Source organism: Pseudonaja textilis, chromosome 3 (genome assembly GCF_049901715.1).
Source record: "Pseudonaja textilis isolate UNSWEBS1 chromosome 3, rPseTex1.2, whole genome shotgun sequence".
Taxonomy (NCBI): Eukaryota; Metazoa; Chordata; class Lepidosauria; order Squamata; family Elapidae; genus Pseudonaja; species Pseudonaja textilis.
In genome coordinates this window covers 185,101,585-185,125,942 of record NC_141992.1, presented here as the reverse complement: position 1 = coordinate 185,125,942, position 24,358 = coordinate 185,101,585, and the positions used below count along the sequence as shown (strand labels likewise).

Genomic DNA, 24,358 nt, shown 5'->3' with positions numbered 1-24,358 from the left:
GCTTGGAGGACATGGGACGAACTCAAAAAAAATAGCCTATTCTGAACCTGGAGCTTACAAAGACATCCCACCAAACAAGAGGGCAGCTGGTGTGCAACTTGTTGTTTGGCCCATTCCTAAGCCACACAAGTCACCATCCGTCTCACAATAATTGCGACCCCAACTCTTGGAGTCAGGGGTGTTGAAGAACCTGAAACCCATAAGGACAGATCTCCAAGGAGGCCATATCACTTCTCTCGCATGATCCATGCCACGTCCTATCTCTTGTCCACCATTAAATCATGAATGAACACCTTCTAGATGCACAGGGACCCGGTATTCACCATCACTTAGGTCAAGGTCAAGATTATCCCCTATCCCCAGATTTGCTGGTAGCCTTCTAGAAGACGGATGGAGAATTTTCATGAAGTTTTTGTTTCATGCTGTACATTCCCCAGAATACTTTGAGACGGGGATGGGTTATGAGTACTATAAAATAAATATGAATTGATGCCTCTAGTGCAGGGGTGGGATTCTACTGTTTCGGCCCGGTTCTATAGAACCAATAGCTCTGAAGAGCAGCTGACACCAAACCAGTTCGCTGCGACAATCTTCCGGTCATCTGCTTGGCCCACCTGCCTGCCCAGGCTCTTACCTGTCCTTTATTTCATGCTTTTTCTTCCTCAGCTGCTTTGTGCAGCACAGCGGAGTGCGGCTCATCAGCCGGAGCAGGTGAATGCTTTCCAGACCCGGTAATTTGTAAGTAGCAGGCATGAATGCATTTGGCACACATGCACATGAAGCCAACTGGTTGTTATGCTGGTAGGATCCTACCCCTGCTCAGGTGTAGTAATTGACTATTTGATTTGTGATCTATTACCCCGTAAATCACAAGAAGCACACCTTCATTATCAGCTGCGTGGGAATTACAATATAAGAGAGAGAGCATTCATCTGTTCCTGTGGGTGAACTTCCTGAATGAATCTGGTTGACAGCATGGTGGACTAGATGACTTCAGTTTGATCCAGGAGAACAGTCATTATTCATTTATTCATCCATTCAAATTTTAGTAGGCTTACATGTTGCTTCAATTACGTCTGTGTGGCTTCCAGGCCTCCAAAACGGAAATAGATTCAAAACTGCAATATATCAGAGCGCACAAAAATAACCACAATTACAATCATTCCGCAGAAAAATAAAAATAACCGTCAACCCCCACCGGATTGACAGAAACCAGCTAGGAAGGGTGCAAATGGTGACCACATTACTCAGGGACAGTGTAACTGTCATAAATACAAGCCAGTTGCCAAGCATGTGAATTTTGATCACATGACCATAGGGATGCTTCAATGGTTGTAAGTGTGAAACACTTGTCATACGTCAGAGCCATTGTAATTTCAGACGGCCACTAAATGAGTAACTGTAAATCAAGGACTATCTGTATATTACTAAGGACGGTGTGCTTTTGTGGAAATGTGACACGAGTGCCACCATGTGGCGAATTCCAATCTTTGTCTGAAGTTGAAATTGTCAAGCCAAACGCTGAGTCACAAACATAGCAACCACGAGTGTTCAGATTAGCCCTTGACAACTTTACATTTGTTGGCTGAAGAATTCTGGGAGTTGAAGTCTACACACCTTAAAGTTTCCAAGGTTGAGAAACACTGCAAGAGTTCTTAAGAGTTCTTGCAGTTGTTTAGTGAATTGTTTGATCATTAAGCAGATCTGGCTTCCCTCATTGACTTTCCTTGTCCAAAACCAACTGGGAAGGTAAACCAATAGTGATCACTTGGGACAATGCAACTTTCATAAATACATGGCTTTCATAAAGGACAAACACCTTTTGATCAAACACTATTGAACTCTGATGAAAAACTAATTAAGAAGGTATATAACTTCTTACTGAATTTAAAAATGGAAAATGAACAAATAAAACATACAATGGTACAATGGGGAATATGGGGAGGGGGCCTATAACATACAACTAGAGAAATGGCAAAACCTATGGGAAAGAAACTATAAATTAACAATGGCAACCTCTTACAAAGAAAATTTGTATAAAATGTTTTATAGATGGCATTTACCATCTGCTAGGTTAGCTGAAACATTTAAAAATATGTCTGGCAAATGCTGGAAATGTAACAAAAAAAACCGGGCACATTTTATCATATGTGGTGGATTTGTGCAAAAGCAAAAAGCAATTGGGCAAAAGATACAGAGGTGGCTAGAAAAGATGATAGGGGAACAGGTAGATTTTAAACCTGAATTGTTTTTATTAGGTATAATATCAGAAAAAAATGATAAGAAAAGTATGAAAATAAAAGAAATACATGCCAGTTGCTAAGTGTTTGATCACATGGCCATAGGGATGCTACAACAGTCAACAGTGTGAAAACCAGTTGTAAGTCACTTTTTCAGAGCTGTTGTAACTTTGAACTGCCAACAACTAAAGTGCCAAATTAACTGTAAAAAGCCAAATGAAGTACGAAGTCCCCACAGAGCTTCAAGGTTTAATCTGAACAGAGCGAACAAAGTTGCTTCCTGCAAAAGTTCCTGTCCCTTTTCTCCTCCTTTATGTCTTATGGGAGGGGCCAATTATCTCCAAGCCTTATTCCCTTTTGTCTTAACTGTTCTTGCCTTCTGGCAGCTCTGCGCACTGGGAACAGGCTCCCCTTGTTCCTCTGCCTTGCTGCTGCCAGATTCTGAAGTCTCCGGAATCAGCACATAATTCCCAGATGGCCCTGACCCCATCTCTGTATCAGACTGTCCGAGTCCTCCCCAGACTCCCGGACTGGCGCATGTTCCTCCCCACTGTCTGACTCTGCTGCCGTCGGACCACAACACTGTCTTTTTATTTAAGTTTTTTCAAAAGATTTAATAGCCACTTTCAAAATGCTGGAGAATAAATGTTCAATGTGATTTTTACAAGCCTAAGGACAATATTAGCCTAGAGAACATAACAAACCCAGTGTTGTAGTCTAAATTATGTCCTTTAATTTACAGTTATTTTTAAAAGACTCAGATATGCTACGAAACAACAGAGGGCAGCATTGTATAAAATGTGACAGCAACATTGCATAAAATAAGAGTTACAATTTCTGAGTGTTTTAGCTACTTTGTTGAAGATACATATAACAAAAATGCAACAATTTTTTCAATTAAGGAATGAATATATATGTACTGTATTCTTTTCCTTTAAATGTTACTTGTTTTTGCTGAAATGGCAGGGAATCCAGAGGTAAAATATGAAAATGTTGCTCTGGAAATATAAAATTGTTAACAAACTTTAGCAGAAATCTAATCTAGACAGTTGCCAGGATTAAATAATACAGTTTTATGTTTCAATAACATATGTAGTATATGAGAAGCAGGAACTATTCCTCATTTAAGCAGAGTCCCCAAATCAGAGAATGGGGTGACACTTTTTCAGATTAGCAAATGTTATTTAAAACAATGAATTTTCCTGACCTATGTTGCTGTTTAATTTTACTGCAAGCTGTAAAGGCAGGTTGTAGTTACAAAAAGAAAAGTTGGAAAGCATTTTTTCAAATTCAGCTTTGCTTACATATGTGCTGGGACCCCATTCTTCTATAGATTCTGACTGCCACAAATGTAAATTTGGCCCCGAGTTTGCTCTTATCTATAATTAAGATTTAATTCATAGTATCTAAACATCATTGCCTAGATTCTCCTAAGATAACTCCTCTATTTCCTCCTTCCCTTTTACAGCTTCAGGTGTTGAAGGAGATACAAAATTCTGGTTCTTGCTCTTCTGGTGGACTCAGCCATTGTTGTTTGACGCTGTTGTAATTGTGTCTTTGATGTTGTCTCTCCATCATCTTTGGGTCTGCCTCATGTTCTTTGAATAAGATACCAAATACATAAAAATAACAAAAATTAATCAGCCATAGCTTATGGCCATCTCTGCCAGTCTTCTTCCTTTCCAAGTTACAGGTGGTATGATTGGTCACTTAGTAACTATTTGAAGTCAAGAACTACCCAGAAGTGGTATTCAGCAGGTTCTGACCAGTTCTGGAGAACCGGTAGCAGAAATTTTGAGTAGTTTGAAGAACCGGCAAATACCACCTCTGACTGGACCCCACTCCCGAGTCTTCTTTGGTTGCCCTGCACAGGAGAACAGAGCTGGAAAGCAGGTTAGTGGGGTGAGGAGGGAATGGAGAATTTACAGTATCCTTCCCCTGTCATGCCCACCAAGCCACGCCCACCAAGCCATGCCCAAAGAACGAGTAGTAAAAAAATATTGAATCCCACCACTGGAACTACCTGAAGAAGGTATAATCCAGATGTGAAATTAAAATACTTGCTCTCCCCAGTGTTCATGTGGCCACATTTTAGGCACTTAGCAACACATTCCCATTTATGACCATTTGCAGTGTTGTGACATGTGTTTTATGACAGTTTTGCTAAAAACTGGCATTTCTAGTTTTCAGCAAAAATCTGCCGTAGCGAACAATGGGTTTGCTTAAGAACTGTGGCATTCACTTAATGACTGCCACAACCACCAGGTTCACTTAATGACCACTGCAAACAACATGTTCAAATTGGGTCAGTCCCTGGTTCCATTACAGTCATAACTCAAGGACTACCTGTATAGCCATTCTTTCTCCTCAGATGTAAAGCAAAGGAAAAAACCTCCTGTACCATTTGTACCATTAAAAATGCCTTGCATTTTGTATATCCTACCAGAAGCATTCCTAGATGATGTCTTGCAGAGGGAAGATATTTTTAGCCCTAGACAAATATTTAATATTGAATCAAGTAATTTCTGGACATGATATATAATCTGTCATGAGGAGCAAGGATTTTTCTTTTTTAGCTCAGGCTAAGCCAGCATCTTAATTTTAATATATTGGCTTCTAGCTGCCCTGAATATAAGGAACCAGAGTAAACACATTTCTAAGAAAGCAATAACATACAAACGATAATACTAGCACATTTTAGCAATTTTCTAGGGGGAAAAAAACACCCTTAAGTATTGATGGAGATTCTCAATTATCTAGGCCACAGTTGTCTCAAAAATACTTTTCCAAAAGGCAATATTCTTGGTTTTCTTCCCCACTTGAAAACATCTTGCTTCTCATCCAAGAAGCTTCTTCAGGACTGAAGAAGCTTCTTGGATGAGAAGCGAAATGTTTTCCAAGGAAAAACCAACCAATCAATCAATCAGTCAAGAAAATCTAGTTGCCTTTTGGAAAAGCACGTTTGGGAAAACAAATGTTACCACATTCAGATTGCTAGTTTATCTCAAAGGTGCTTTTTTCAAGAGGCAACTAGACTTTCTGGTGGATTTTTTTTTTTTAAAGATGTTTCGCTTGGCACAACATGGTCTAGATTCAGCAGTTCATCTGCATTTAAAAGTCAAATGCCACTCTTTGGAAGAAAGCAAAATCCACATTTTGGACAGAGAGGACCACTGGTTTTAAAAAGAAGTCAAAATAGAACAGCCCTCTCTCAACAGAGGGTGAGGGATACAACATCATCTGTCTCCAATCTACAACACAGTCCTTTCAACAGTTTTGAAAAGGCTTCACACCCTTTTGCACCATTCAGGTGACTCTAACAACACAAATAAACCTCCAAGTGGCCTCAATGATCTCTAAAAGGATGCAAATGACCAGCTGTCTGCAAGAAGTATAAATCCTCCTATTCCCCACCATCCAGTCAAAGCTGAAGAAGCTTCTTGGATGAGAAGCGAAACGTCTTCAAAGAAAAACCAGAAAGTCCAGTTGCCTCTTGAAAAAGCACCTTTGGGACAACCATAACCTGGATGATTGAGACTCTGCCTTCCATCAAGGACCTGAAGTCAAAAAGAGGGTTGTGAAAATATTTACAGACCCCTCACATCCTGAACATAAACTGTTTCAACTCCTTCCCTCAAAACGACACTATAGGACATTGCATACCAGAACAACTAGACACAAGGACATTTTTTTCCTGAATGATATCACTCTGCTAAACAAAAAGTTCCCTCAACACTGTCCAACTATTTACAAAGTCAGCACTACTATTACTATTAATCTTCTCATCACTTCTTATTACCCATCCCCTCCCACTTGTGACTGTATGACTGTAACTTTGTCGCTTGTATCCTTATGATTTATATGGACTGTTTCCTAGTATGATTTAATTGCTTATTGTACCCTAGGACTATCATTAAGTCTTCTACCTGGTTATTCTTGATTCTTGATGAATGTATCTTTTCTTTTATGTATACTGAGAGCATTTGCACCAAGACAAATTTCTTGTGTGCCCAATCACACTTGGCCAATAAAGAATTCTATTTCTATTCTATTCTATTCTATTCTATTCTATTCTAGTCTAGTCTAGTCTAGTCTAGTCTAGTCTAGTCTAGTCTAGACTATTATTTCCATAGACATTGCTAGCTTATATTAATTTATTCATTTTGTATCTAGGGGATACAGCTTATCAGGATTCAGAGACATGTTTCAGTGCTCATAGTAATGGGGAAAATTAAAAAGCTGAGAAATATTAAGATAACATTTAAAAGAAACCCACAGAATATGTCATCATTCATTGATTTAGGAGAATATACAATGAAGGATAAGCATCATTCTGTTGGATATGCAGACAAAGATGTACGAAGAGTTGAAGTGTGGAGATTTTTTTTTTTTTTCCTTGTTTCCAGATTGGTTGGCAACCCACGCAGAAGCCCCAAGGAAGCAATTTGACTAAGATGAAAGCAGCTGTGCTTATCAAGTTTCAGAAGTGATCTTCTGCCAGAAATAGATGGAGCCGCCAGGGCTCTTCTGCTTTGTTTATTTTAGATAATGTCTCTCTTAAGTTTGGAAGAAGGACTCCCCTGCAGATGCCATTCAGGTCAAGAGGCCCTGGAGTGCACACTCTGTGGCCTGTAATCAGAACCAATCATAAGGGATCTAAGAGAGAAAAGTTGGATAAGATGCCAACCCAGCTTGGGAAATTAGAGAGCTGTGTGTTCAGATTAGCTCTGTCTTCTCAGGTTGTTTAAACCCATCCTGATCCCTCAGGGAGGAATGGTCGTGCAGGTATTTTGCATGCAAGAAATATTTCTGAGAGGATCTGGAAGAAAGGTTTAAAATTCTGGGGTCATTGCGGCAGCAGCCAAAAAAAGCCAATGCAATCCTAAATTGCATTAACAGAGGGATTCAATCAAGATCAAGTGAAGTACTAATACCACTCTATAAAGCCTTAGTAAGAGCACACCTAAAGTACTGCGCCCAGTTTGGGTCACCACAGTATAAAAAAGATGTTGAGTCCCTAGAAAAAGCACAGAGAAGAGCAACCAGGATGATTAGGGGACTGGAAGCTAAACCATATGAAGAACAGTTACAGGAATTGGGCTAGTCTAGTGAAGAGAAGGTCCAGGGGAGACATGATAGCAGTCTTCCAATATCTGAGGGGCTGCCACAGAGAGGAAGGGGGTCAGGCTATTTTCTAAAGCACCTGTAGGCCAGACAAGGAATAATAGATGGAAACTGAACAAGGAGAGATTTAACCTGGAAATAAGGCGAAACTTTGTGACAGTGAGAACAATCAACCAATGGAACAGCTTGCCCTCGGAAGTTGTGGGAGCTTCATCACTGGAGGCTTTCAAGAAGAGATTGGATTGCAATTTGTCAGAAATTTATTTTTATTTATTTATTGATTGATTTGATTTGTCAATCACTTACAAGATAATAGGTAAAAATATAAACATGAGTAAGAATACAGGAAATAGGTACGAATAAATGGGGACAATAGGACAGGGACGGTATGCTCTCCCGCTTAGGCGGCGGGAAGGGAGGTTGGCTAGATGGCCTACAAGGTCCTTTCCAACTCTATTAATCTGTTAATCTGCTGCCAATAGTAGGGCCTTTCCCCAACTGCTGAATACCTAACCTTAAAATGGTGGAAAATTTATAGTGGTGTAGACTTTTCTGCCTTCCCATCCAATTATCCTGGAATAAGCCAACCCTTATCCTTTCTCTATTACCCTTGTTTCAAACACCTGCAGACACCTGATCTCCATCCCAAGGAAACCCAAAAGATTTTATACAAGTAGTCCTCAACTTACAACAGTCCGCTTAGCGACCACTGGCACATGCCTCTGTTGCCGCATCTTCACCATCGGAATTTGTTTCTTCTATTGTTGCATTATAAAACAATGATGCAGCTTCCTTACAGGGAGTCCTCGAGTGACAACAACGGTTCATTTAGCGACCATTCAAAGTTACAACGGCATTGAAAAAAGTGACTTCTGAACCCCTTTTCACACTTATGACCATTGCAGCATCGTCTTGGTCCTGTGATCAAAATTTGGATGCCTGACTCACATTTATGACGGTTGCAGTGTCCCGGGGTCATATTGATCCCCTTTTGCAACCTTCTGACAAGCAAAGTCAATGAGGAAGTCAGATTCACTTAACAACGGTGTTACTAATATAAAAAGTAAAAAGCTGCAATGATGTAAAATGGGGCAAAACTCACTTAGCTAATTTTTCACTTAGCAGTGAAAAACCACTTAAATTTGAGGCTTGATTGCGGTCATAGGTTTGAGGACCACCTGAGTTTCATTCATAGGCCAGTATGCAGTGAGTTTAGGCCCTAATAAAGTTAATTAGCCTTGAAGGTGCTACCAAATTTCCTGCCTCTTTTGATGAACGCACTTGTTTTACGAGGGTGAACACTGTATTTAATCTTTAAAACATACCCACAGACACTCCAGACACACCCCTTAGTCTAAAGACATTTCACTTACTAGCATGCCAGAGTTGGATAAATGACTACAAGCAAAATAATATTTCACAGCAGTGAAATATTGCAAGACACAGGGAGGCTCCTAGCATACTGACACTTACTATTCCCTCCTCTGCCTCCTCAGCTTGCCTTGCTGTAGCCTTCAGGTGTGGTAGAGGAAGGTTGGAAGTAAAATTGCCTGGTTTCCGAAATTGGAACAGCAGAGGCAACATATTCAGTCTTTTGCATTAGGTAACAAAACCTGAGAATGCAGCGGGCCTTGGGAAGGCAGGAGCTTACGGCACTGCATAATGGGGGAAGAAATGCTGTGATGGTCTTTTGGGGCTCCTGTACCAAAAAAAGTGTGTGCACCAGCACGCATGCACTCGCGTGCCAGCACCCAGAATGCAATGCGCACCCCCCTCCCCATGCTCCCTGCGCATGTGCGTGCAATCGCCACACCCCCCTCCCCTTACCTGCACTTACAGCTGATTTTTCAGCTGGTTTGAGGACTTTTTCGGCCTCCCAGAGGCTTGGAAAAAGCCTCTGCAAGGCTTTTCAGGCCGAATTATACGCCCATTTTGTCACTTCTGGTATTACAGGAAGTGACAAAACGGGCGTATAATTCAGCCTGAAAAGCCTTGGAGAGGCTTTTTCCAAGCCTCTGGGAGGCCGAAAAGGCTTCAAACCAACTGTTAAAAAAAATCAGCTCTGAGGCGCGCACATGCTCAGTGAAGTAAGTTTGCCTGCGGTTTGTGTGCCAGCACAAATGGCTCTGGGTTCCCCATGCCATAGGTTCACCATCATGGCCCTAGATGCCCACCCATTGGTTGGAAACGGACTGGTCAAGGGGCAGAGGTTAAACCGAGGGGGAAAGCCCGTATGCTTTCCACATGGGAAATGTAGTTCTAGCCTGACTTTACTGCAACCAGCACCCTTTAGTAAAAGAACCTATCACTTCAACTCAAATGGAGTCGAAGGTCTTTCTTTCCTAAGGGGGTGATCTGGCTGGGGCAGGCCTGACAGCTGGACTTAGATCTCTTGTGGGAGCGAAGGGATTCGTGACTTATGATGCCTTTGACTCCTCCCTCGGGCTCAGCCTGGTCACCTCCTACACACTCAATTCAATGGCACTGAAAAAAAAGTGACTTAGACCTAGTTCTCACATTTATAACCATCCTGTGGTCAGAAGTTCAACATTGAGGCACTAGGCCAAGGGCATGCATGTACAGCAGCTGCAGTATTTACGGGATCATGGGATCACCATCTGCAATCTTCCCAGCCAGTTTCCAACAAGCAAGAGCAACGGGGAAATCTGGATTCAGTTAATGATCACATTTAACAACTTCAGGGATTCGTTTAAGAACCGTAGCAAAAAAAAAAAAAAAAAGGTCATAGCATTGGGTATGACTCAACCGCTCTTGGTTTGCAACGGAAATTCCGGTCTCAGTTGTGAGGACTACCTACAACTGGGTTCCTCTTCTCTGAAGGTATGGAATGTTGAGGGCTATGTGCATGGAGTCACACACGAGTTGTGTTCACACAACGCTGTCAGGTCTGGAAAAGATTTGGATCATTCCAAAAAATCATTAAGTATAAATAGCACAACTAATCCCCACAATTAAGACTGGAAATCTGGTCATATACTGAGGCCAGAACTGTGACCAGAACTGTTTTTGTTTTGTTTTTTACATTCTGTGGAATGGTTGTTAAGCGAAGCAGCACAGTCATTAAGTGAATCCGTTATTCTAAAGTTATTGGATTTTTTTGTCAGAAACTGCCAAGAGTTCAATACTGACTGGCACAAGATTGACTCAGCCTTCCAACCTTCTGAGGTTGATAAAATGAGGACACAGATTGTTGGGGGCAATATGTCAAGTCTGTAAACCACTTAGAGAAGGCTGTAATGCACTATGGAGCAGTATATCAGTCTAAGTGCTATTGCTATGTGCTACATATTTCTGATATTATAGTGTGAGCCATCAACTTACACTATAATTTGGCTAACAAGCACTTTGTTACAATTTAGATCCTTTTTAAAACAAATTAGGTGGGTAAATATAGATGCCACAATTTTAAGACACCCAAGATTCCAAGATATTCTTTTGAATACATCTATGATATTGCAAAAAGCAAACCAATCTGCTCTATGTGCTACATATTCCACCCTATGTGCATGGAATGGATAAAGCAAGCCGTTTCTCCCACAAATCGTGGCCAGCTTATTTGTTTTGTTGAAAGTCTGTGGAGTGGAAACAAGGGTGGTAAACCAGAGTAGAAGATTGTTTTCGTCCACCCACGCAAGCCTGCCAGTTTTGGCTCCAAGCCCATGTTCTGGAGACTTAATGAGAGTATCTGTTTTCTCTTTATCTTCTAATGAAATGGCAAGCTAAGGAAAGAAGGAGAAGGAGAAGGAGAAGGAGAAGGAGAAGGAGAAGGAGAAGGAGAAGGAGAAGGAGAAGAAGAAGAAGAAGAAGAAGAAGAAGAAGAAGAAGAAGAAGAAGAAGAAGAAGAAGAAGAAGAAGAAGAAGAAGAAGAAGAAGAAGAAGAAGAAGAAGAAGAAGAAGAAGAAGAAGAAGAAGAAGAAGAAGAAGAAGAAGAAGAAGAAGAAGAAGAAGAAGAAGAAGTCTCACAGCAACAGTTCTGTGGAATCTCAGGTTTACCCTGGAGGGCTATTTTTTAAAAAAAAATCAAACTAGGCAAACATCCCATTGTTGCTCAGAGGATGTGTATGATAGCAAACAATATGCCATGGCTTTGCAAACATGTAACATTTGACTGCGTAGGAACTCTGTGCTAAAATGTGTATTTTGCCCAGATCCAGGGTTTAACTGTTTGGCAGGAAGATTTTAGAAAGCTCCCATTTAATAAAAAAGCTTTATTTACTTGTGTCAATCGTCTGACCCATCCACTGTGATCATTAAGTTCACTGATGATACTACCATATTGGGTCTCATTACAGGTGGAGACAAAACAATGTACAGGGGGGAGGTTCAAAAATTATCTTCATGGTGCCTAGAAAACAACCTGCACCTAAACACCAGCAAGACAAAGGAGACGGTGTTAGACTTCCAGAAGAAGAGAGAGGAATCTGCCCCACTTTACATCTACATCGAGGGGGACTGTGTGGAGAGAGTTTCCTCTTTTAAATTCCTGGGAGTCCACCTCAGCGAAGATCTTACTTGGAAAATCAACACAACCCAGGTGGCCAGAAAGGCCCAATAGAGACTCCATTTTCTCAGGGTCCTGCGAAAGAATAAAGTGGAACAATGACTGATGACCTCCTTTTACCGGTCCACAATAGAAAGCGTCCTCACATATTGCATGACGGTGTGGTATGCTGGCTTGACAGCTGCAGATAGAAAGACTTTACAGAGGGTGGTGAGCATAACACAAAATGTCGTGTGCTGTTCCCTGATACCACTATATGACCTCGCTAGGGCTCGCTGCCTTAGAAGAGTGAGGAAAATCCTCAGGGATGACTCACACCCCGGTCAGCACTTTCTCACTCTCCTACCTTTGGGTAGGAGATATAGAAGCATAGTCAGCTGCTGAAGAACAGTTTCTACCTGTGGGCTGTCAGACTTCTGAACGGAAAATAACTTCATGTCAACCTAGTATGATAGACTTACGGGGCCAGCGCATTGTACAACAAGGTCACATAGTATAATAAGATTGGGACTGGGTTAGGGACTTTTGTCCTCACTGTGAGTTGTGTTGGGGGAGGTGGAGTGCCCAAAGGGAGTTTCAGACAATCTCATTGAACACATGTTGTACTCTGACAATAAAGATAATAAATAATAAAGGGCAGGGATGGGATTTGGGATTCAACTTTTTAACAACCAGTTCTGCGGATGTGGCTAAGTTGGTGGGCACGGCTTGGTGGTCATGTTATTAGCTGGGTGTGGCCAACTCAATATCACTCACATCGAGGCACACATCTCCTCACCTGGCCTCTCATGACTGTGGGGATGCTGCAACAGTCCTAAGTGTGAAAAATGGTCATGTCACTTTTTTCAGTGCCATTGTAACTTTGAATCGTCACTCCACACAAGCAAAGTACCAGCAAAAGAGAGAAAGAAAACTCCAGAGATGTTCCTGAGACAGGAATTCTAGTCCTGCCAAGAATGTAATAAGGGTTAACGGAGAGGCAGTTTCTGTAAGCAACACCAGAATGTTAACAACTGGTTCTAGCTAATAGGTGCGAACTGGTAGAATCCCACCCCTGATAAAGGGGCAACTCTAAAGCTATAGCGTCATCTTTTTGGTCGCATTGATGAGAGACAACCACTATGGGCTACAAGACCTCAGATGACCTGTAGAGAGCAACAAAGAGCAGAGATTTTCTGTATCATCTGCTGTCATTTTGTGGTAATTTTTGCAATCCAGAAGCTCAAATTGTTAATATTTATTCTCTCATAATCACATAAATGTCCTGGCTTTGTTCCACCATACACACATCACTGTAGTTTGTTCAGATGGTTGGTTTATGCCACCTCAAACACCAAGGCTCTCTGGTTCTTGGGAGGACTTTTTCCATTTTTCAGGACATCCATCCGATCTAATCGATTTCAGAACCGTAGTCAGTTTTACAATGCCAATTTAAAAACCCTGCAGCTGGATTTGCCTAGCTTCCTTCAATAATATTTTGCAAGTCAAATCCCACACAACTGCAGTTTTGAAATAGGTTACACTTGGCAGAACATAGAAACCACAAGTTCCCCAAGGAACAGTGAAGAGAAAAAGTGGATCTGAGAGAAAAACTGCATGAGGAAAATGTGTTGAAGCACTTAACCTACTATATGTTCCCTGAGTGTGATGCTTGTCACATTAATGTGACAAAAGTCATGGGTAGTTGAAGCTCTATGTTTACACAGGGGAGAACAGTATGTCCTGCAGTTGTCTTTGTGTCATTCCCCTGTTGGAATCTGATCCTGAGGGAGAGGTGGAACAGCTGACAAGGAGTGGGAGTGTGGCTCCAGTGGCTGTGGAGGAAACTGGGGAAGGGCACAGTCCAGCTGGTTATTCAGAGGAAGACCCAGGCCCATCCCCTCTTCATCCTAGGGAACTCAGGGAAGAACGGATAAGGGAGCAAGGTGAGTTGTGTGGTTTATGGGGGAGGAAAGGGCCCTGATCTTCTTCATTGGCTGCAGCTGGGAAGACTGTTTAAAAGGGCAAAATGTGCATGGCAAAGTTGCTGGAAGCAAAGTGTGGAATTATTCTGGTTTGTCAAGTCTTATCTGAGTTCTGGCATCCTCCCAAGTGTGTGTGGTTCATTATCTTTTGATGTCTTCAATCCCTTATCCTGCCCTGTCTCATTAATTGCTGCAGTGTGGTTTGTGTTGATTTTTGTTCATAATTTATATGTACTTTGAGTTTGGATGGAATTTCTTACTTTTAAAAAGTGTTTTAGAAAGAGTTTTTTTTCTTCTCCAGCTGATGATAACTGGACATTGGGGGCCAAGTTGGAGGTATTAAAGGGACTTTACCTATTTTTGTGACTTTGTTACTTTTGTGCCACGCCCCAGGTCATCACACAATGTCACTATGCAACTATTACTATAATACAGGTAGTCAACAACTTATCATTTACGATGGGAACCCAACATTTTTGTTGCTAAGCGAGACATTTGTTAAGTGAATTTTGCCCCATTTTACAACCTTTCTTTCCACAGTTGTTAAGTGAATCAATGCTGTTAAGTTAGTTAACATGGTTGTTAAGTGAATCTGGCTTCCCCATTGACTTTGCTGGTCAGAAGGTTGCAAAAGGGGATTACATAACTTGGGGACACTGCAACCATCATAAATATGAGTCAGTTGCCAAGCATCCAAATTTTGATCACATGACCAAGACGATGCTGCAATGGTCGTAAGTGAGAAAAATGGTCCATAAGTCACATTTTTCAATCCCGTTGTAACTTCGAATGGTCACTAAATGAACTGTTGTTGTAACTGGAAGACTCCCTGTAATGAAGCTGCATAATTGTTTCATAATGCAACAACAGAAGAAACAAATTCTGATAGTGAGAATGAGGCAACAGAGTCATGTGTGAGGATCAGTCATAAATCATTTTTTTCAGTGACATTGTAACTTCAAATGGTCACTAAATGAATGGTTGTAAATTGAGAACCACCTGAGCTACCTACAGACCCCTCACATCCTGGACATAAACTGTTTCAACTCCTTCCCTCAAAATGATACTATAGAGCACTGCACACCAGAACGACTAGACACAAGGACAGTTTTTTCCTGAAAGCCATCCTTCTGCAAAACAAATAATTCCCTCAACACTGTCCAACTATTTACAAAGTCTGCACTACTATTACTATTAATCTTCTCATCATTCCTTATCGCCCATCCCCTCCCACTTGTGATTGTAGGACTGTAACTTTGTTGCTTGTATCCTTAAAATTTATATTGACTATTTCCTAGTAAGATTTGATTGCTTATTGTACCCTATGACTATCATTGTCATACCTTATGATTCTCGACTCTTGACGAATGTATCTTTTCTTTTATGTACACTGAGAGCATTTGCACCAAGACAAATTCCTTGTGTGTCCAATCACACTTGGCCAATAAAGAATTCTAATTCTTATTCTTATTCTTATTCTATTCTATTCTACCAAAAGTGAGACAGGTTGTTACCAATTTTATGCATAAAGAAAAAGTTTCCATCTTTTTTTAGCTGCTAGTCAACAGAAGTACTGTTAGGATTTATATTTAGCATTAAATGTTCTTAGATTTCCTGGTGATTTCACCACAAAACCTCATCTAATTGAGATAAGTTAGTATTCCTGATAATGTGGGGATATAATCTTTGAATATCCACACTGTGGATGCATACCTTGATCACACAATAAATCTCTGATTGTTCATAACAGTTGAAAATGTCCTATTGTACAATGATGTCCATTGGCATGGATCTTCAAACACTTTGCAATTTTTTTAAAAAAAGTTTTATTTTAAAAATCTGATCTCTTTATATATAGTCTCAGTCCCAGTCCAGAATACTTGTTTTGTACAGCTTACATGCTTTTGTAGAAAGTATATAAATAGATATACATTCAAATAAAATTTATGGTACATTTGTCAAAATTGAATGGAGACATAATTGAACAAATGCAAATTTATCTGTTCACCTTCAACACTAACCACATTTCTCCTGCAACTTACTAAAATGTTATGTATTTGTTTGTTTGTTTTTAATTGCTGACCATTATCAAATTGTCCTCCTCTCCTTTCTCCACAAGATTTGTTTTGCCTTGAGTCAAGTTCAGTTTGTACATTGATAAAGGTAGTCCTCAGCTTACAACAACTATTTGTTTAGTGACCGTTCAAAATTATAACCATCTCAAAAAAAGTGGCTTATGGCCATTTTCCACACTTATGACAGTTGCATTATCTCCATGGTCACATGATCAAAATGGGGATGCTTGGCAACTGGCATGTATTTGTGACAATTGCATGTCCCAGGGTCATGTGATCACTTTTTGGGACCTTCTGACAAGCCACCTCAATGGGGAAGCCAGATTTATTTAACAATCATGTTATTAGCTTAATAACTGCAATGATTCACTTAAGAACTATGGCAAGAAAGGTATTGTGGTTAGCTGGCAGAAGGTGCAGATGGCTGAGGAGAGTGAGGACTCAGATGAGGGGCCAGGACCATTAGGGAGTGGACTGCTGCCTTCAGAGATTGTGGGGGCTGGCAGCAGCGATAAGGTTTCTGAGGATCCTGTGCCAAGTGCGCATGTGCGCAGGGCTGCTCGTAGGAAAGAGCAGCTGCAGCAGCACTGGTGGCTCGGGAGTAAGGCTACAAGATAATGCCCCCCCCCTTCAAGAAGATAAAAGCCAGCTGTGAAGCTAACATTCTTTGCAGGAAGCAAAGATGTTTGAAACTCAACCTCTTGGAGATTACAGTATCTTAAGTTGCTATTTGAAGACTCTTGTGTTGTGAAATATTTCTTATCTGTTATTCTTGGCAGCCTCGCACAGTTTTGGTGGGGCTCATGCTTATCAAAGTTAATTAGTTTGCAGCAGCCCTTACCTGGGGATTTGTAAGAATCATTAAAAGGTTTCTGTTCCCTTTGGTTCATATTTGTTTTATTGGAAAAGGGTTTGGGTCAGAACAAAAGGTCACATAATGGGACAAAACTCACTTAATCATTGTCTTAGTTAGCGATGGAAACTTTTGGGTTCAACTGTGGTCACAAGTCAAGAACTACCTGTATTTTCAAAAAGCTATGAGCAAGACTTGAATGCATTTACATCCACATTTCTTCAAAACCTTGTTGTTTTTCTTTGCAATTTTGCTAATGTCAGCACTTCCTGCAAGTAATTTATGAGATTTACTGTTTTATATGCACTTTGCATAGACTTCCCTTAATAATCTTTTTAAAAAAATGTTGCATTGCATTGCAAACATTGGAAAGGTGCCATTCAGAATGTTAGCCAAGTTTCAGTTCTTTCCTAATTTCCAACTAAAGACTTAGGAAAGTTCATATTCAAATGTAAACTAAATGGATTCCTCCTTTCTCCTTGCCAGAAACAAGGTTTAAAACCTGAGGTTTTAATTGTTCAGTCTAACAGCTACATAGCTCATGAATTTAAATACCAACTTTTTAAAAAAAGACAATAGATTTATCCGAGTTAAAAGAGATTAAAGAAAAGCTTCATTTTTCTTCTGTCTAACAGGTGCAGCTTGATCAAACAGATCTACAGTGAAGCCAATGGAGGAATATAAAGATTAGATCAAATCATTCCTTTTTCAACTCAAATATTGGGGGAGGGTTGGGCGGGGGGGGGGAAAGGACCCAACTCTCCTTCATTTTACAATAACTGTTCTCCACTAAACTTCCACTGTTCTCCACTAAACTGTGAAGAGACACATTTGAAGGCAATTTTGCTTGCAGCATTCTCTGTTTTAAGTGCTTCCGAAATGCTGCCAACTAAAGCTTCGGCAAATCCATTTCTTTTTACCCAAACTGTACAAAAGTCCTTTTGAGTTAATGAATGTCTGCCTGTCACCAAAGATTACTGCTTTAAATTCCGTTTTTCCCCCCCACCAAAGGCTTCCACTGATTTTGGCATCAAGGCAGAGAAAAATGTATGCTAAAGGACTCCCTTGAAAGACACAACTTCAATTAAAACGGGGTTTAAATCAAGAGACAGTGTGGGATCTTGCTGCCTCAAAATACTTTGTGTGGCCTTGTTAAGCAGTTGGACTGAAAATCAAGAATTATTGGGGTCTCACAGATTTGGCGAAGAGGCACCTTACAGCAGTGGTGGGATTCAAATTTTTTTACTACCGGTTCTGTTGGCGTGGCTTGGTGGGCATGGCAGGGGAAGGTTACTGTAAAATCTGTGTTCCCTCCCCACTCCAGGGGAAAGGATACTGTAAAATACCTATTCTCACCCCACCCCACTAACCTGCTTTCCAGCTCCGTTCTCCTGTGCAGGGCGACCAAAAAAGACGCAGACAATCAGTTGGGACTCGGGAGGCGGAGAATAAATGGGGGCGGGGCCAGTCAGAAGCGGTATTTGCTAGTTCTCCGAACTACTCAAAATTTCCGCTACTGGTTCTTCAGAACTGGTCAGAACCTGCTGAATACCACCTCTGCCTTACAGCCTCACTTCTTGGGAAAATGTTTAAACTTGGGACCGCAAGAGCATTTGTTATGGCTGGATCACTAGGAAGCTACCTTTCATGTGCAAACTTAGCTGGCATGGATGCTATGGCCTTGCACAGACAGGGGACATTTCAATGGTTAACACTGCAAATTATATCACAGTGGAGATAGTACAATTTTGTTGAAGGACTGGAGCACAAGTGATTGGACATCTTCAGTTGACTTCAATGACTATTGACGACTTATTGCAAGATTAATTATTAGAACAATCAACCAATGGAACAGCTTGCCCTTGGAAGTTGTGGGAGCTTCACCACTGGAGACTTTCAAGAAGAGACTGGACTGCCATTTGTCAGAAATGGTGTAGGGTCTCCTGCTTGGGAGGTGGGGGTTGGACTAGATGACCTACAAGGTCCCTTCCAACTCTGATGATTTGTTATCTGTTATGTTCGCCTAAGTTCACAATTAAACATTTTTTTTCTGGATACCCATAATAAACCGAATCACAAAGCAACTAAAAAGGCTGGATTCACACAGCTCACAAAGCCATAGGAAACTAATTAAAGTTAATATAGGTAGTCCTCAACTGATGATTGGTTAATTTAGGACTGTTCAGAGTTTCCACGGTCTTGGTATTGGTACTTTATGGTCTATAAAGCACTTTCGGCCATCGTAAAATGTCCTACTCCCTACCCCAACCTTGCAGTCACACGTCTGCGTTTTAGGCACTTGGCAATAGGTTTGGCTGGCTTTTGTCATTTTTGTCAGTTTCTAACAAAAAAGCCCATTCAGAACCATGGATTCACTTAATGACCGAGCTGTTTGTTTAACAATCACTCCACAGAATATAAAAAAAACAATAACAGTTCCAGTCACATGATGGGTGCCTTAATTTATGACAAGATTTCCAGACTCAGTTGTGGGATTTGGCTGAGGAATTACCTGTGCTACTTATACTTAATGATTTCTGGGAGTGATCCAAATCTTTACCAGACCTGATAGTGTTGTGTGAACATAACCCATGTGTTCCTCAGTCGAAATATGGAGGCCAGGTTTCCTTCACCTTTCTGCCCTAAGTCTTCCTTCCCCAGTAAATACTGTAAGAGAGCCTACATTCACTGCAGCTAAATTAGAGCTGAGAGGCCTTTTGCTCTTCCTCACAGTGCCCAATAAATATGTCCATTATCAGGAAAGTTCTCACAGGTATCAATGGATGTTTCTTCTAAACCAGGGGTCTCCAACCTTGGCAACTTTAAGATTGGTGGACTTCAACTCCCAGAATTCTTCAGACAACTTGGCAATTTTAAGATTTGTGGAATGCAACTCCCAGAATTCTTGTCAGCTTTTGCTGACTGAGGAATTCTGGGAGTTGAAGTCCACTAGTCTTGAAGGTGTCAAGGTTGGAGACTGTTAGGAATATGAGTCACCTAACAACTATTTGGGTTAGAAATATATAAACCAGCATAAACATTTTAAAACTGTATCTTTAAGAAAATGCAAAACTGTAATTAGGTGTGGTTTCTCAAATGGCCATAAGATGGAGCCAGAAACCTGGGTTGTTTAGTCTGAGTTTCAGAAGAGAGTGTGAGTGTATCTCTGTTTCCTTCTGTTGGAAAGTATTGCCGTTGCTCCATTTCTTCTAATTGACTGATATTACTGGATTTAATGTAATATACTGAACTGTTTTTGACACTGGAATTTGATATTTGAATTATCCCTGGATGAAAACTGACTGATTTTACCTGTGAATGACTTTGGACTGCCTATTTTGGACTTTGCTTAACGTTTCTGGAAGTAAAAACCTACATTTACTGTACAGTGTATCTGTGTGCTGTATGTACATTATTCAAACACTCCTCTCAAATACGTCTCCCTGTATGCTTATGCGCTCATTCTCCTAACGGGGAATTACCTCAACAGAGACCCCTGTTCTAAACCAGGGGCCCATGGCCTATTCAAAACCAGGCTGCTACTCATGTAAGTTGAGCTGCCAGCCAGAGGTGGTATTCTACTGGTTCGGACCGGTTTGGGTGAACCAGTAGTTCTGGTGAGCATTTGGGCCCACCCACACACCCACACCTCCTCTTTCCTATGCTTTATTTCCTGGTATTTTTAACCACAACTTATTCACGTGGCGGTTTGCCGCACCTTGGCTGTTTTAGTCCCAGGGGCAGTAGAAGGTAAGTAATTGAGTTGAAAATTGGCTTTTTAAACTATAGAGCATGGGTGTGAAGCATGTGTGCTCATCGAACTGGTTGAATTGCACCACTGCTGCCAGCCCTCCACTGGGCCACCAATCCGCAAAGGCTGGGGCCTACTGTTCTAAACCATAGAAGCTCTGAAAGTATTTAGTGAGGAGAGCTGAATTCTTCCTTTCTGCTTGCCATGTTCCTGATATCAACGTTTCCCTGTGGCTATTATGTGTTTAGCAAATTGCATTTGATAAGTGCATTCACACAATTAATTTCAGGTCTAGGTTGGCCACTGGGGATCTTATTAGGGACAGATGAAATGTGTGAATCACAGCTTCCCATGGCAAGTTGATCAGGACCCCAAAGAATATCAGTGGGAGGTCTTTATCCCTAGCAGGGGCATAATTAGCAGAAAGATTAAAGAATGGTAAGCAACCGTGATTAATGTACATTTATCTGCATGGCTTGTAAGATTCCATTTTTATTTGCTTAGGCTTCTGCAACTGACAAAACAAGAGTAGATTGGTTTGTTTTTTGCAATATCATAGATGTATTCGAAACAGTATCTTGGAATCTTGGGTGTCTTAAAATTGTGGCATCTATATTTACCCACCTTATTTATTTAAAAAAAGGATTTAAATTGTAACAAAGTGCTTGTTAGCCAAATTATAGTGCAAGTTGATGGCTTACACTATAATATCAGAAATATATGGCACATAGCAATAGCACTTAGACTTATATACCACTTTACAGTGCTTTACAGCCCTCTCTAAGCGGTTTACAGAGTCAGCCTCTTGCCCCCAACAATCTGGGTCCTCATTTTACCCACCTCAGAAGGATGGAAGGCTGAGTCAACCTTGAGCCAGTCAGTATCAAACTCCCGTCAGTGAGCAGTGAGTTAGCCTGCAATATTGTATTCTAACTACTGCACCGCCACAGTTCATACTAAACAAGAAGCAATGGATGGAAATTAATCAAGGAGAGATCCAACTTAGAAATAAGGAGAAACTTCCTGACCGAACAATTAATCAGTGAAATGGCTTGTCTTTGCCTGAGTTTTTAAGAAGACCCTGGACAACCACTTGTCTGAAATGATATAGGGCCTCCAAGTGGAGTAGGGGGTTGGACTAGATGATCTCCAAGGTACCTTCCAATTCTGATATTCTTTATGAACAAGACTGGACTGTGTGGTGTGTAGTAGGGAGTGAATTCTGTCAAGATGATGGCAGGGTTGTAACCGATAAAGTTTCTTCTCCATCTTCATAGATAAAAAGATAAAGATTCCCTTGAATTGAGCTCGAGCCCTGATAGATTTACATGGATACAACCATATCATTTGTTGGCAACAATATGAAAGTAATTTACCATCATTTTCTTTTGAGATAGTTTCTCAACTTCCCAGCCTAAAATTTAGACTCGGGATTTGTTAGTGGTCTCCTATTAAAGAACTAACCAGATCTGACTGGTTTAGCTTTTCAAAATTAACCAAGTTACAGAACAGACATAATTATGCAAAGTTGGCATGTTTAAAATGTCCACTTGCCTCCTGCTCCATAACTTGTCCAAGAAGTAGAACTGGGTCTTTCCTTGGTACCAAATTTGTAACAATCCTTATTTAAAAATAAAAGTTTATATCTTGATGTACATTTGAATGGAAAATTGTTACCAGATCCTTAAAATCAAAGCTAGTATCTGGACATGCTCCAAACAAATTGGACACCGATTTCTTGAATTCTCAGTCAATTCAGTTGTTGTTTCTGCTGGCTAGGAATTCTAGAAATTGTGGTCATAATATGTCTGGAGACATTACACTGGAAAAACTGTGCTCGTTCTATACAATCACAAATGAAAACATGAATTAAAAGAAAAAAAACAAGACAACATTGAAGAGATTGGCACAAACATGATTCCTAATAAGAGATTTCACAGCTGCATCGGATCTTGCCCATCCGTAAGATTGACCATCTAAGCTTGCCATGACTTGGATGTGCAACAGTTCCTTTGTGTAGTACAAGCTGATTTGTGCTTCTCTAGTTTAGAACCCACCAATGCATACCCATGGTCTTAGACTACATCCATTGAAAAACCCAATTATTAAAGAGGAGAGGAAAGTACTTAGAAGGCAAAATTGATCTCTGAGATAAAGTGTGTTTTTATCCCCTTGTATAAGGTGGATCCCCTTGTGTTTGCACAGGGGCTGAATCCATAACGGTGGTGCAGCAGGCCAAGCATCCATCTCAGGGCTCAATTTCTTCCATCACTTCCATGACGATGGTCCGAGGACCAGTTAAGATGAGGTTGCTTACAGTCCTGTAATCTGCATGGAGAACGTTGAGCCCGTTCACTGAAATCACAAACTGGCAAACCTAAGAGGAGAAGAAGAAGAAGCAAGCAAAGAAATTCAGTCATGGAAAAAAGCAATAACTTTTTGCTCTGAGCCCGAAAGTAAACTGGGTATGAAGCCCCCATAAACTTTCCGCAGCTCAAAGCCACACTATGCCAGCAAAGCATCTGTTTTAATAGGACAGTTCCCAGCGCTTTTAGAGTTATCCATTAACATTTGAATGTCTCCCTTAATAATAAAGATTCTAGTAAAGATCTTTCTGAATTTAACAAGGGCAGTCTGCTAAACTGGAAAGATGGTTTACAATGGCAGGAGGACAACAGAGGAAAGGCAAGGAATCTGACAGCTCTTGGCAGGAAGAGGCAAGATTGCACAATCTGGCTTGAAAAAAAATCCCAAGAGCACTGCTTTAATTTTGCAGAACTTTGGGAGCAAACCTTAACCCAAATAAGAGCTACCAGGAATGTTAACAGGGAAGGCACTCAGCGTTTTCCTGTACTGCAAAATAATTTTAAAAAATAAAATCTGACATGATGCCAATGTTTTTGGAACGTTAATTAACTTCCTTAAAGTTACTGTTGACTATGCAGTCTGTGCAGCAAAGATGCAATTCCCACTGCCCAAGTTATTCTCAAATTTCCTTATTACAGCTGGCTTTTCAAATGTTCAGACTGAAAAATCGCCTATTTTTGAGACTCTTCCTTGGGGTGCCTTATAATTACCAAGTGCACAATGGGGTAGGCTGCATTTCCTTTGCACCATTTTAATGATTAGATCTTTTCCTGCTTTTTCCTTCGTGAATCTGTTCACCCCAGATTTTCTCCACCTACTCTGAGGCAGAATTAAAGTCCCCTATTTAAAAGAAGATGAAAGCTTTGTGTGAATGTATTGCAGCCTAGTCTTCCTTTGAGCAGTGTCTTAAAATACAACGGAAACTGCTGGGGGCGGGCACGGCAATTTCCTGACAGCTTTCAGTCGCACGGTTCTGATTTTCTGCAGCTCATTTTGACAAACATGCGGATGACTAGAAATAATACGGGGCAGAGCCTTGACATTTTAAAGCAATGAATAAAGTTTTCTGCAGCATTTGTCTGCAGTCCCATCTGTCAAACTTTGAGGATCCGGGATGTTTTTAAAATCGCAGCCCTCTTTGCACGTAGCTTTTCCAAATCTATCTTCCTGTCTTGGTTGTGTACATTTTCTGCAAACATTCCAATCTCTCCGTTCAGTGTTCCAGTTGCTGGAACTGGGAATGTCTACTCTAACCAAAGAGTCTTCCAATATTTGAGGGGCTGCCACGAGGAAGAGAGGGTCAATCTATTCTCCAAAGCGCTGAAGGCAAGACAGGAAGTAATGGATGAACTTAACAAAGAGAGACCCAACCTAGGACTAAAGGAGAAATTTCCTGACAGAACAATTGATCAGTAAAACGGCATGCCTCTAGTCTAGAAATTGTGGGTGCCCCATCACTGAT

At 40.8% G+C, this 24,358-nt stretch overlaps 1 protein-coding gene across 6 annotated transcripts in view; it reads right to left on the bottom strand.

The window, feature by feature from the left end:
* Positions 1–21,001: 21,001 nt before the first annotated feature.
* DEPTOR (DEP domain containing MTOR interacting protein) overlaps positions 21,002–24,358 on the bottom strand; it is an 88,206-nt gene continuing 84,849 nt past the window's right edge. For all 6 annotated transcript variants that reach the window (XM_087931670.1, XM_087931671.1, XM_026703605.2 and 3 more), the window contains one exon: positions 21,002–22,906. In XM_087931670.1, coding sequence (XP_087787796.1) covers positions 22,778–22,906 — 129 coding nt within the window. In that variant the 3' untranslated portion in view covers positions 21,002–22,777. The remainder of the gene's footprint in view (positions 22,907–24,358) is intronic.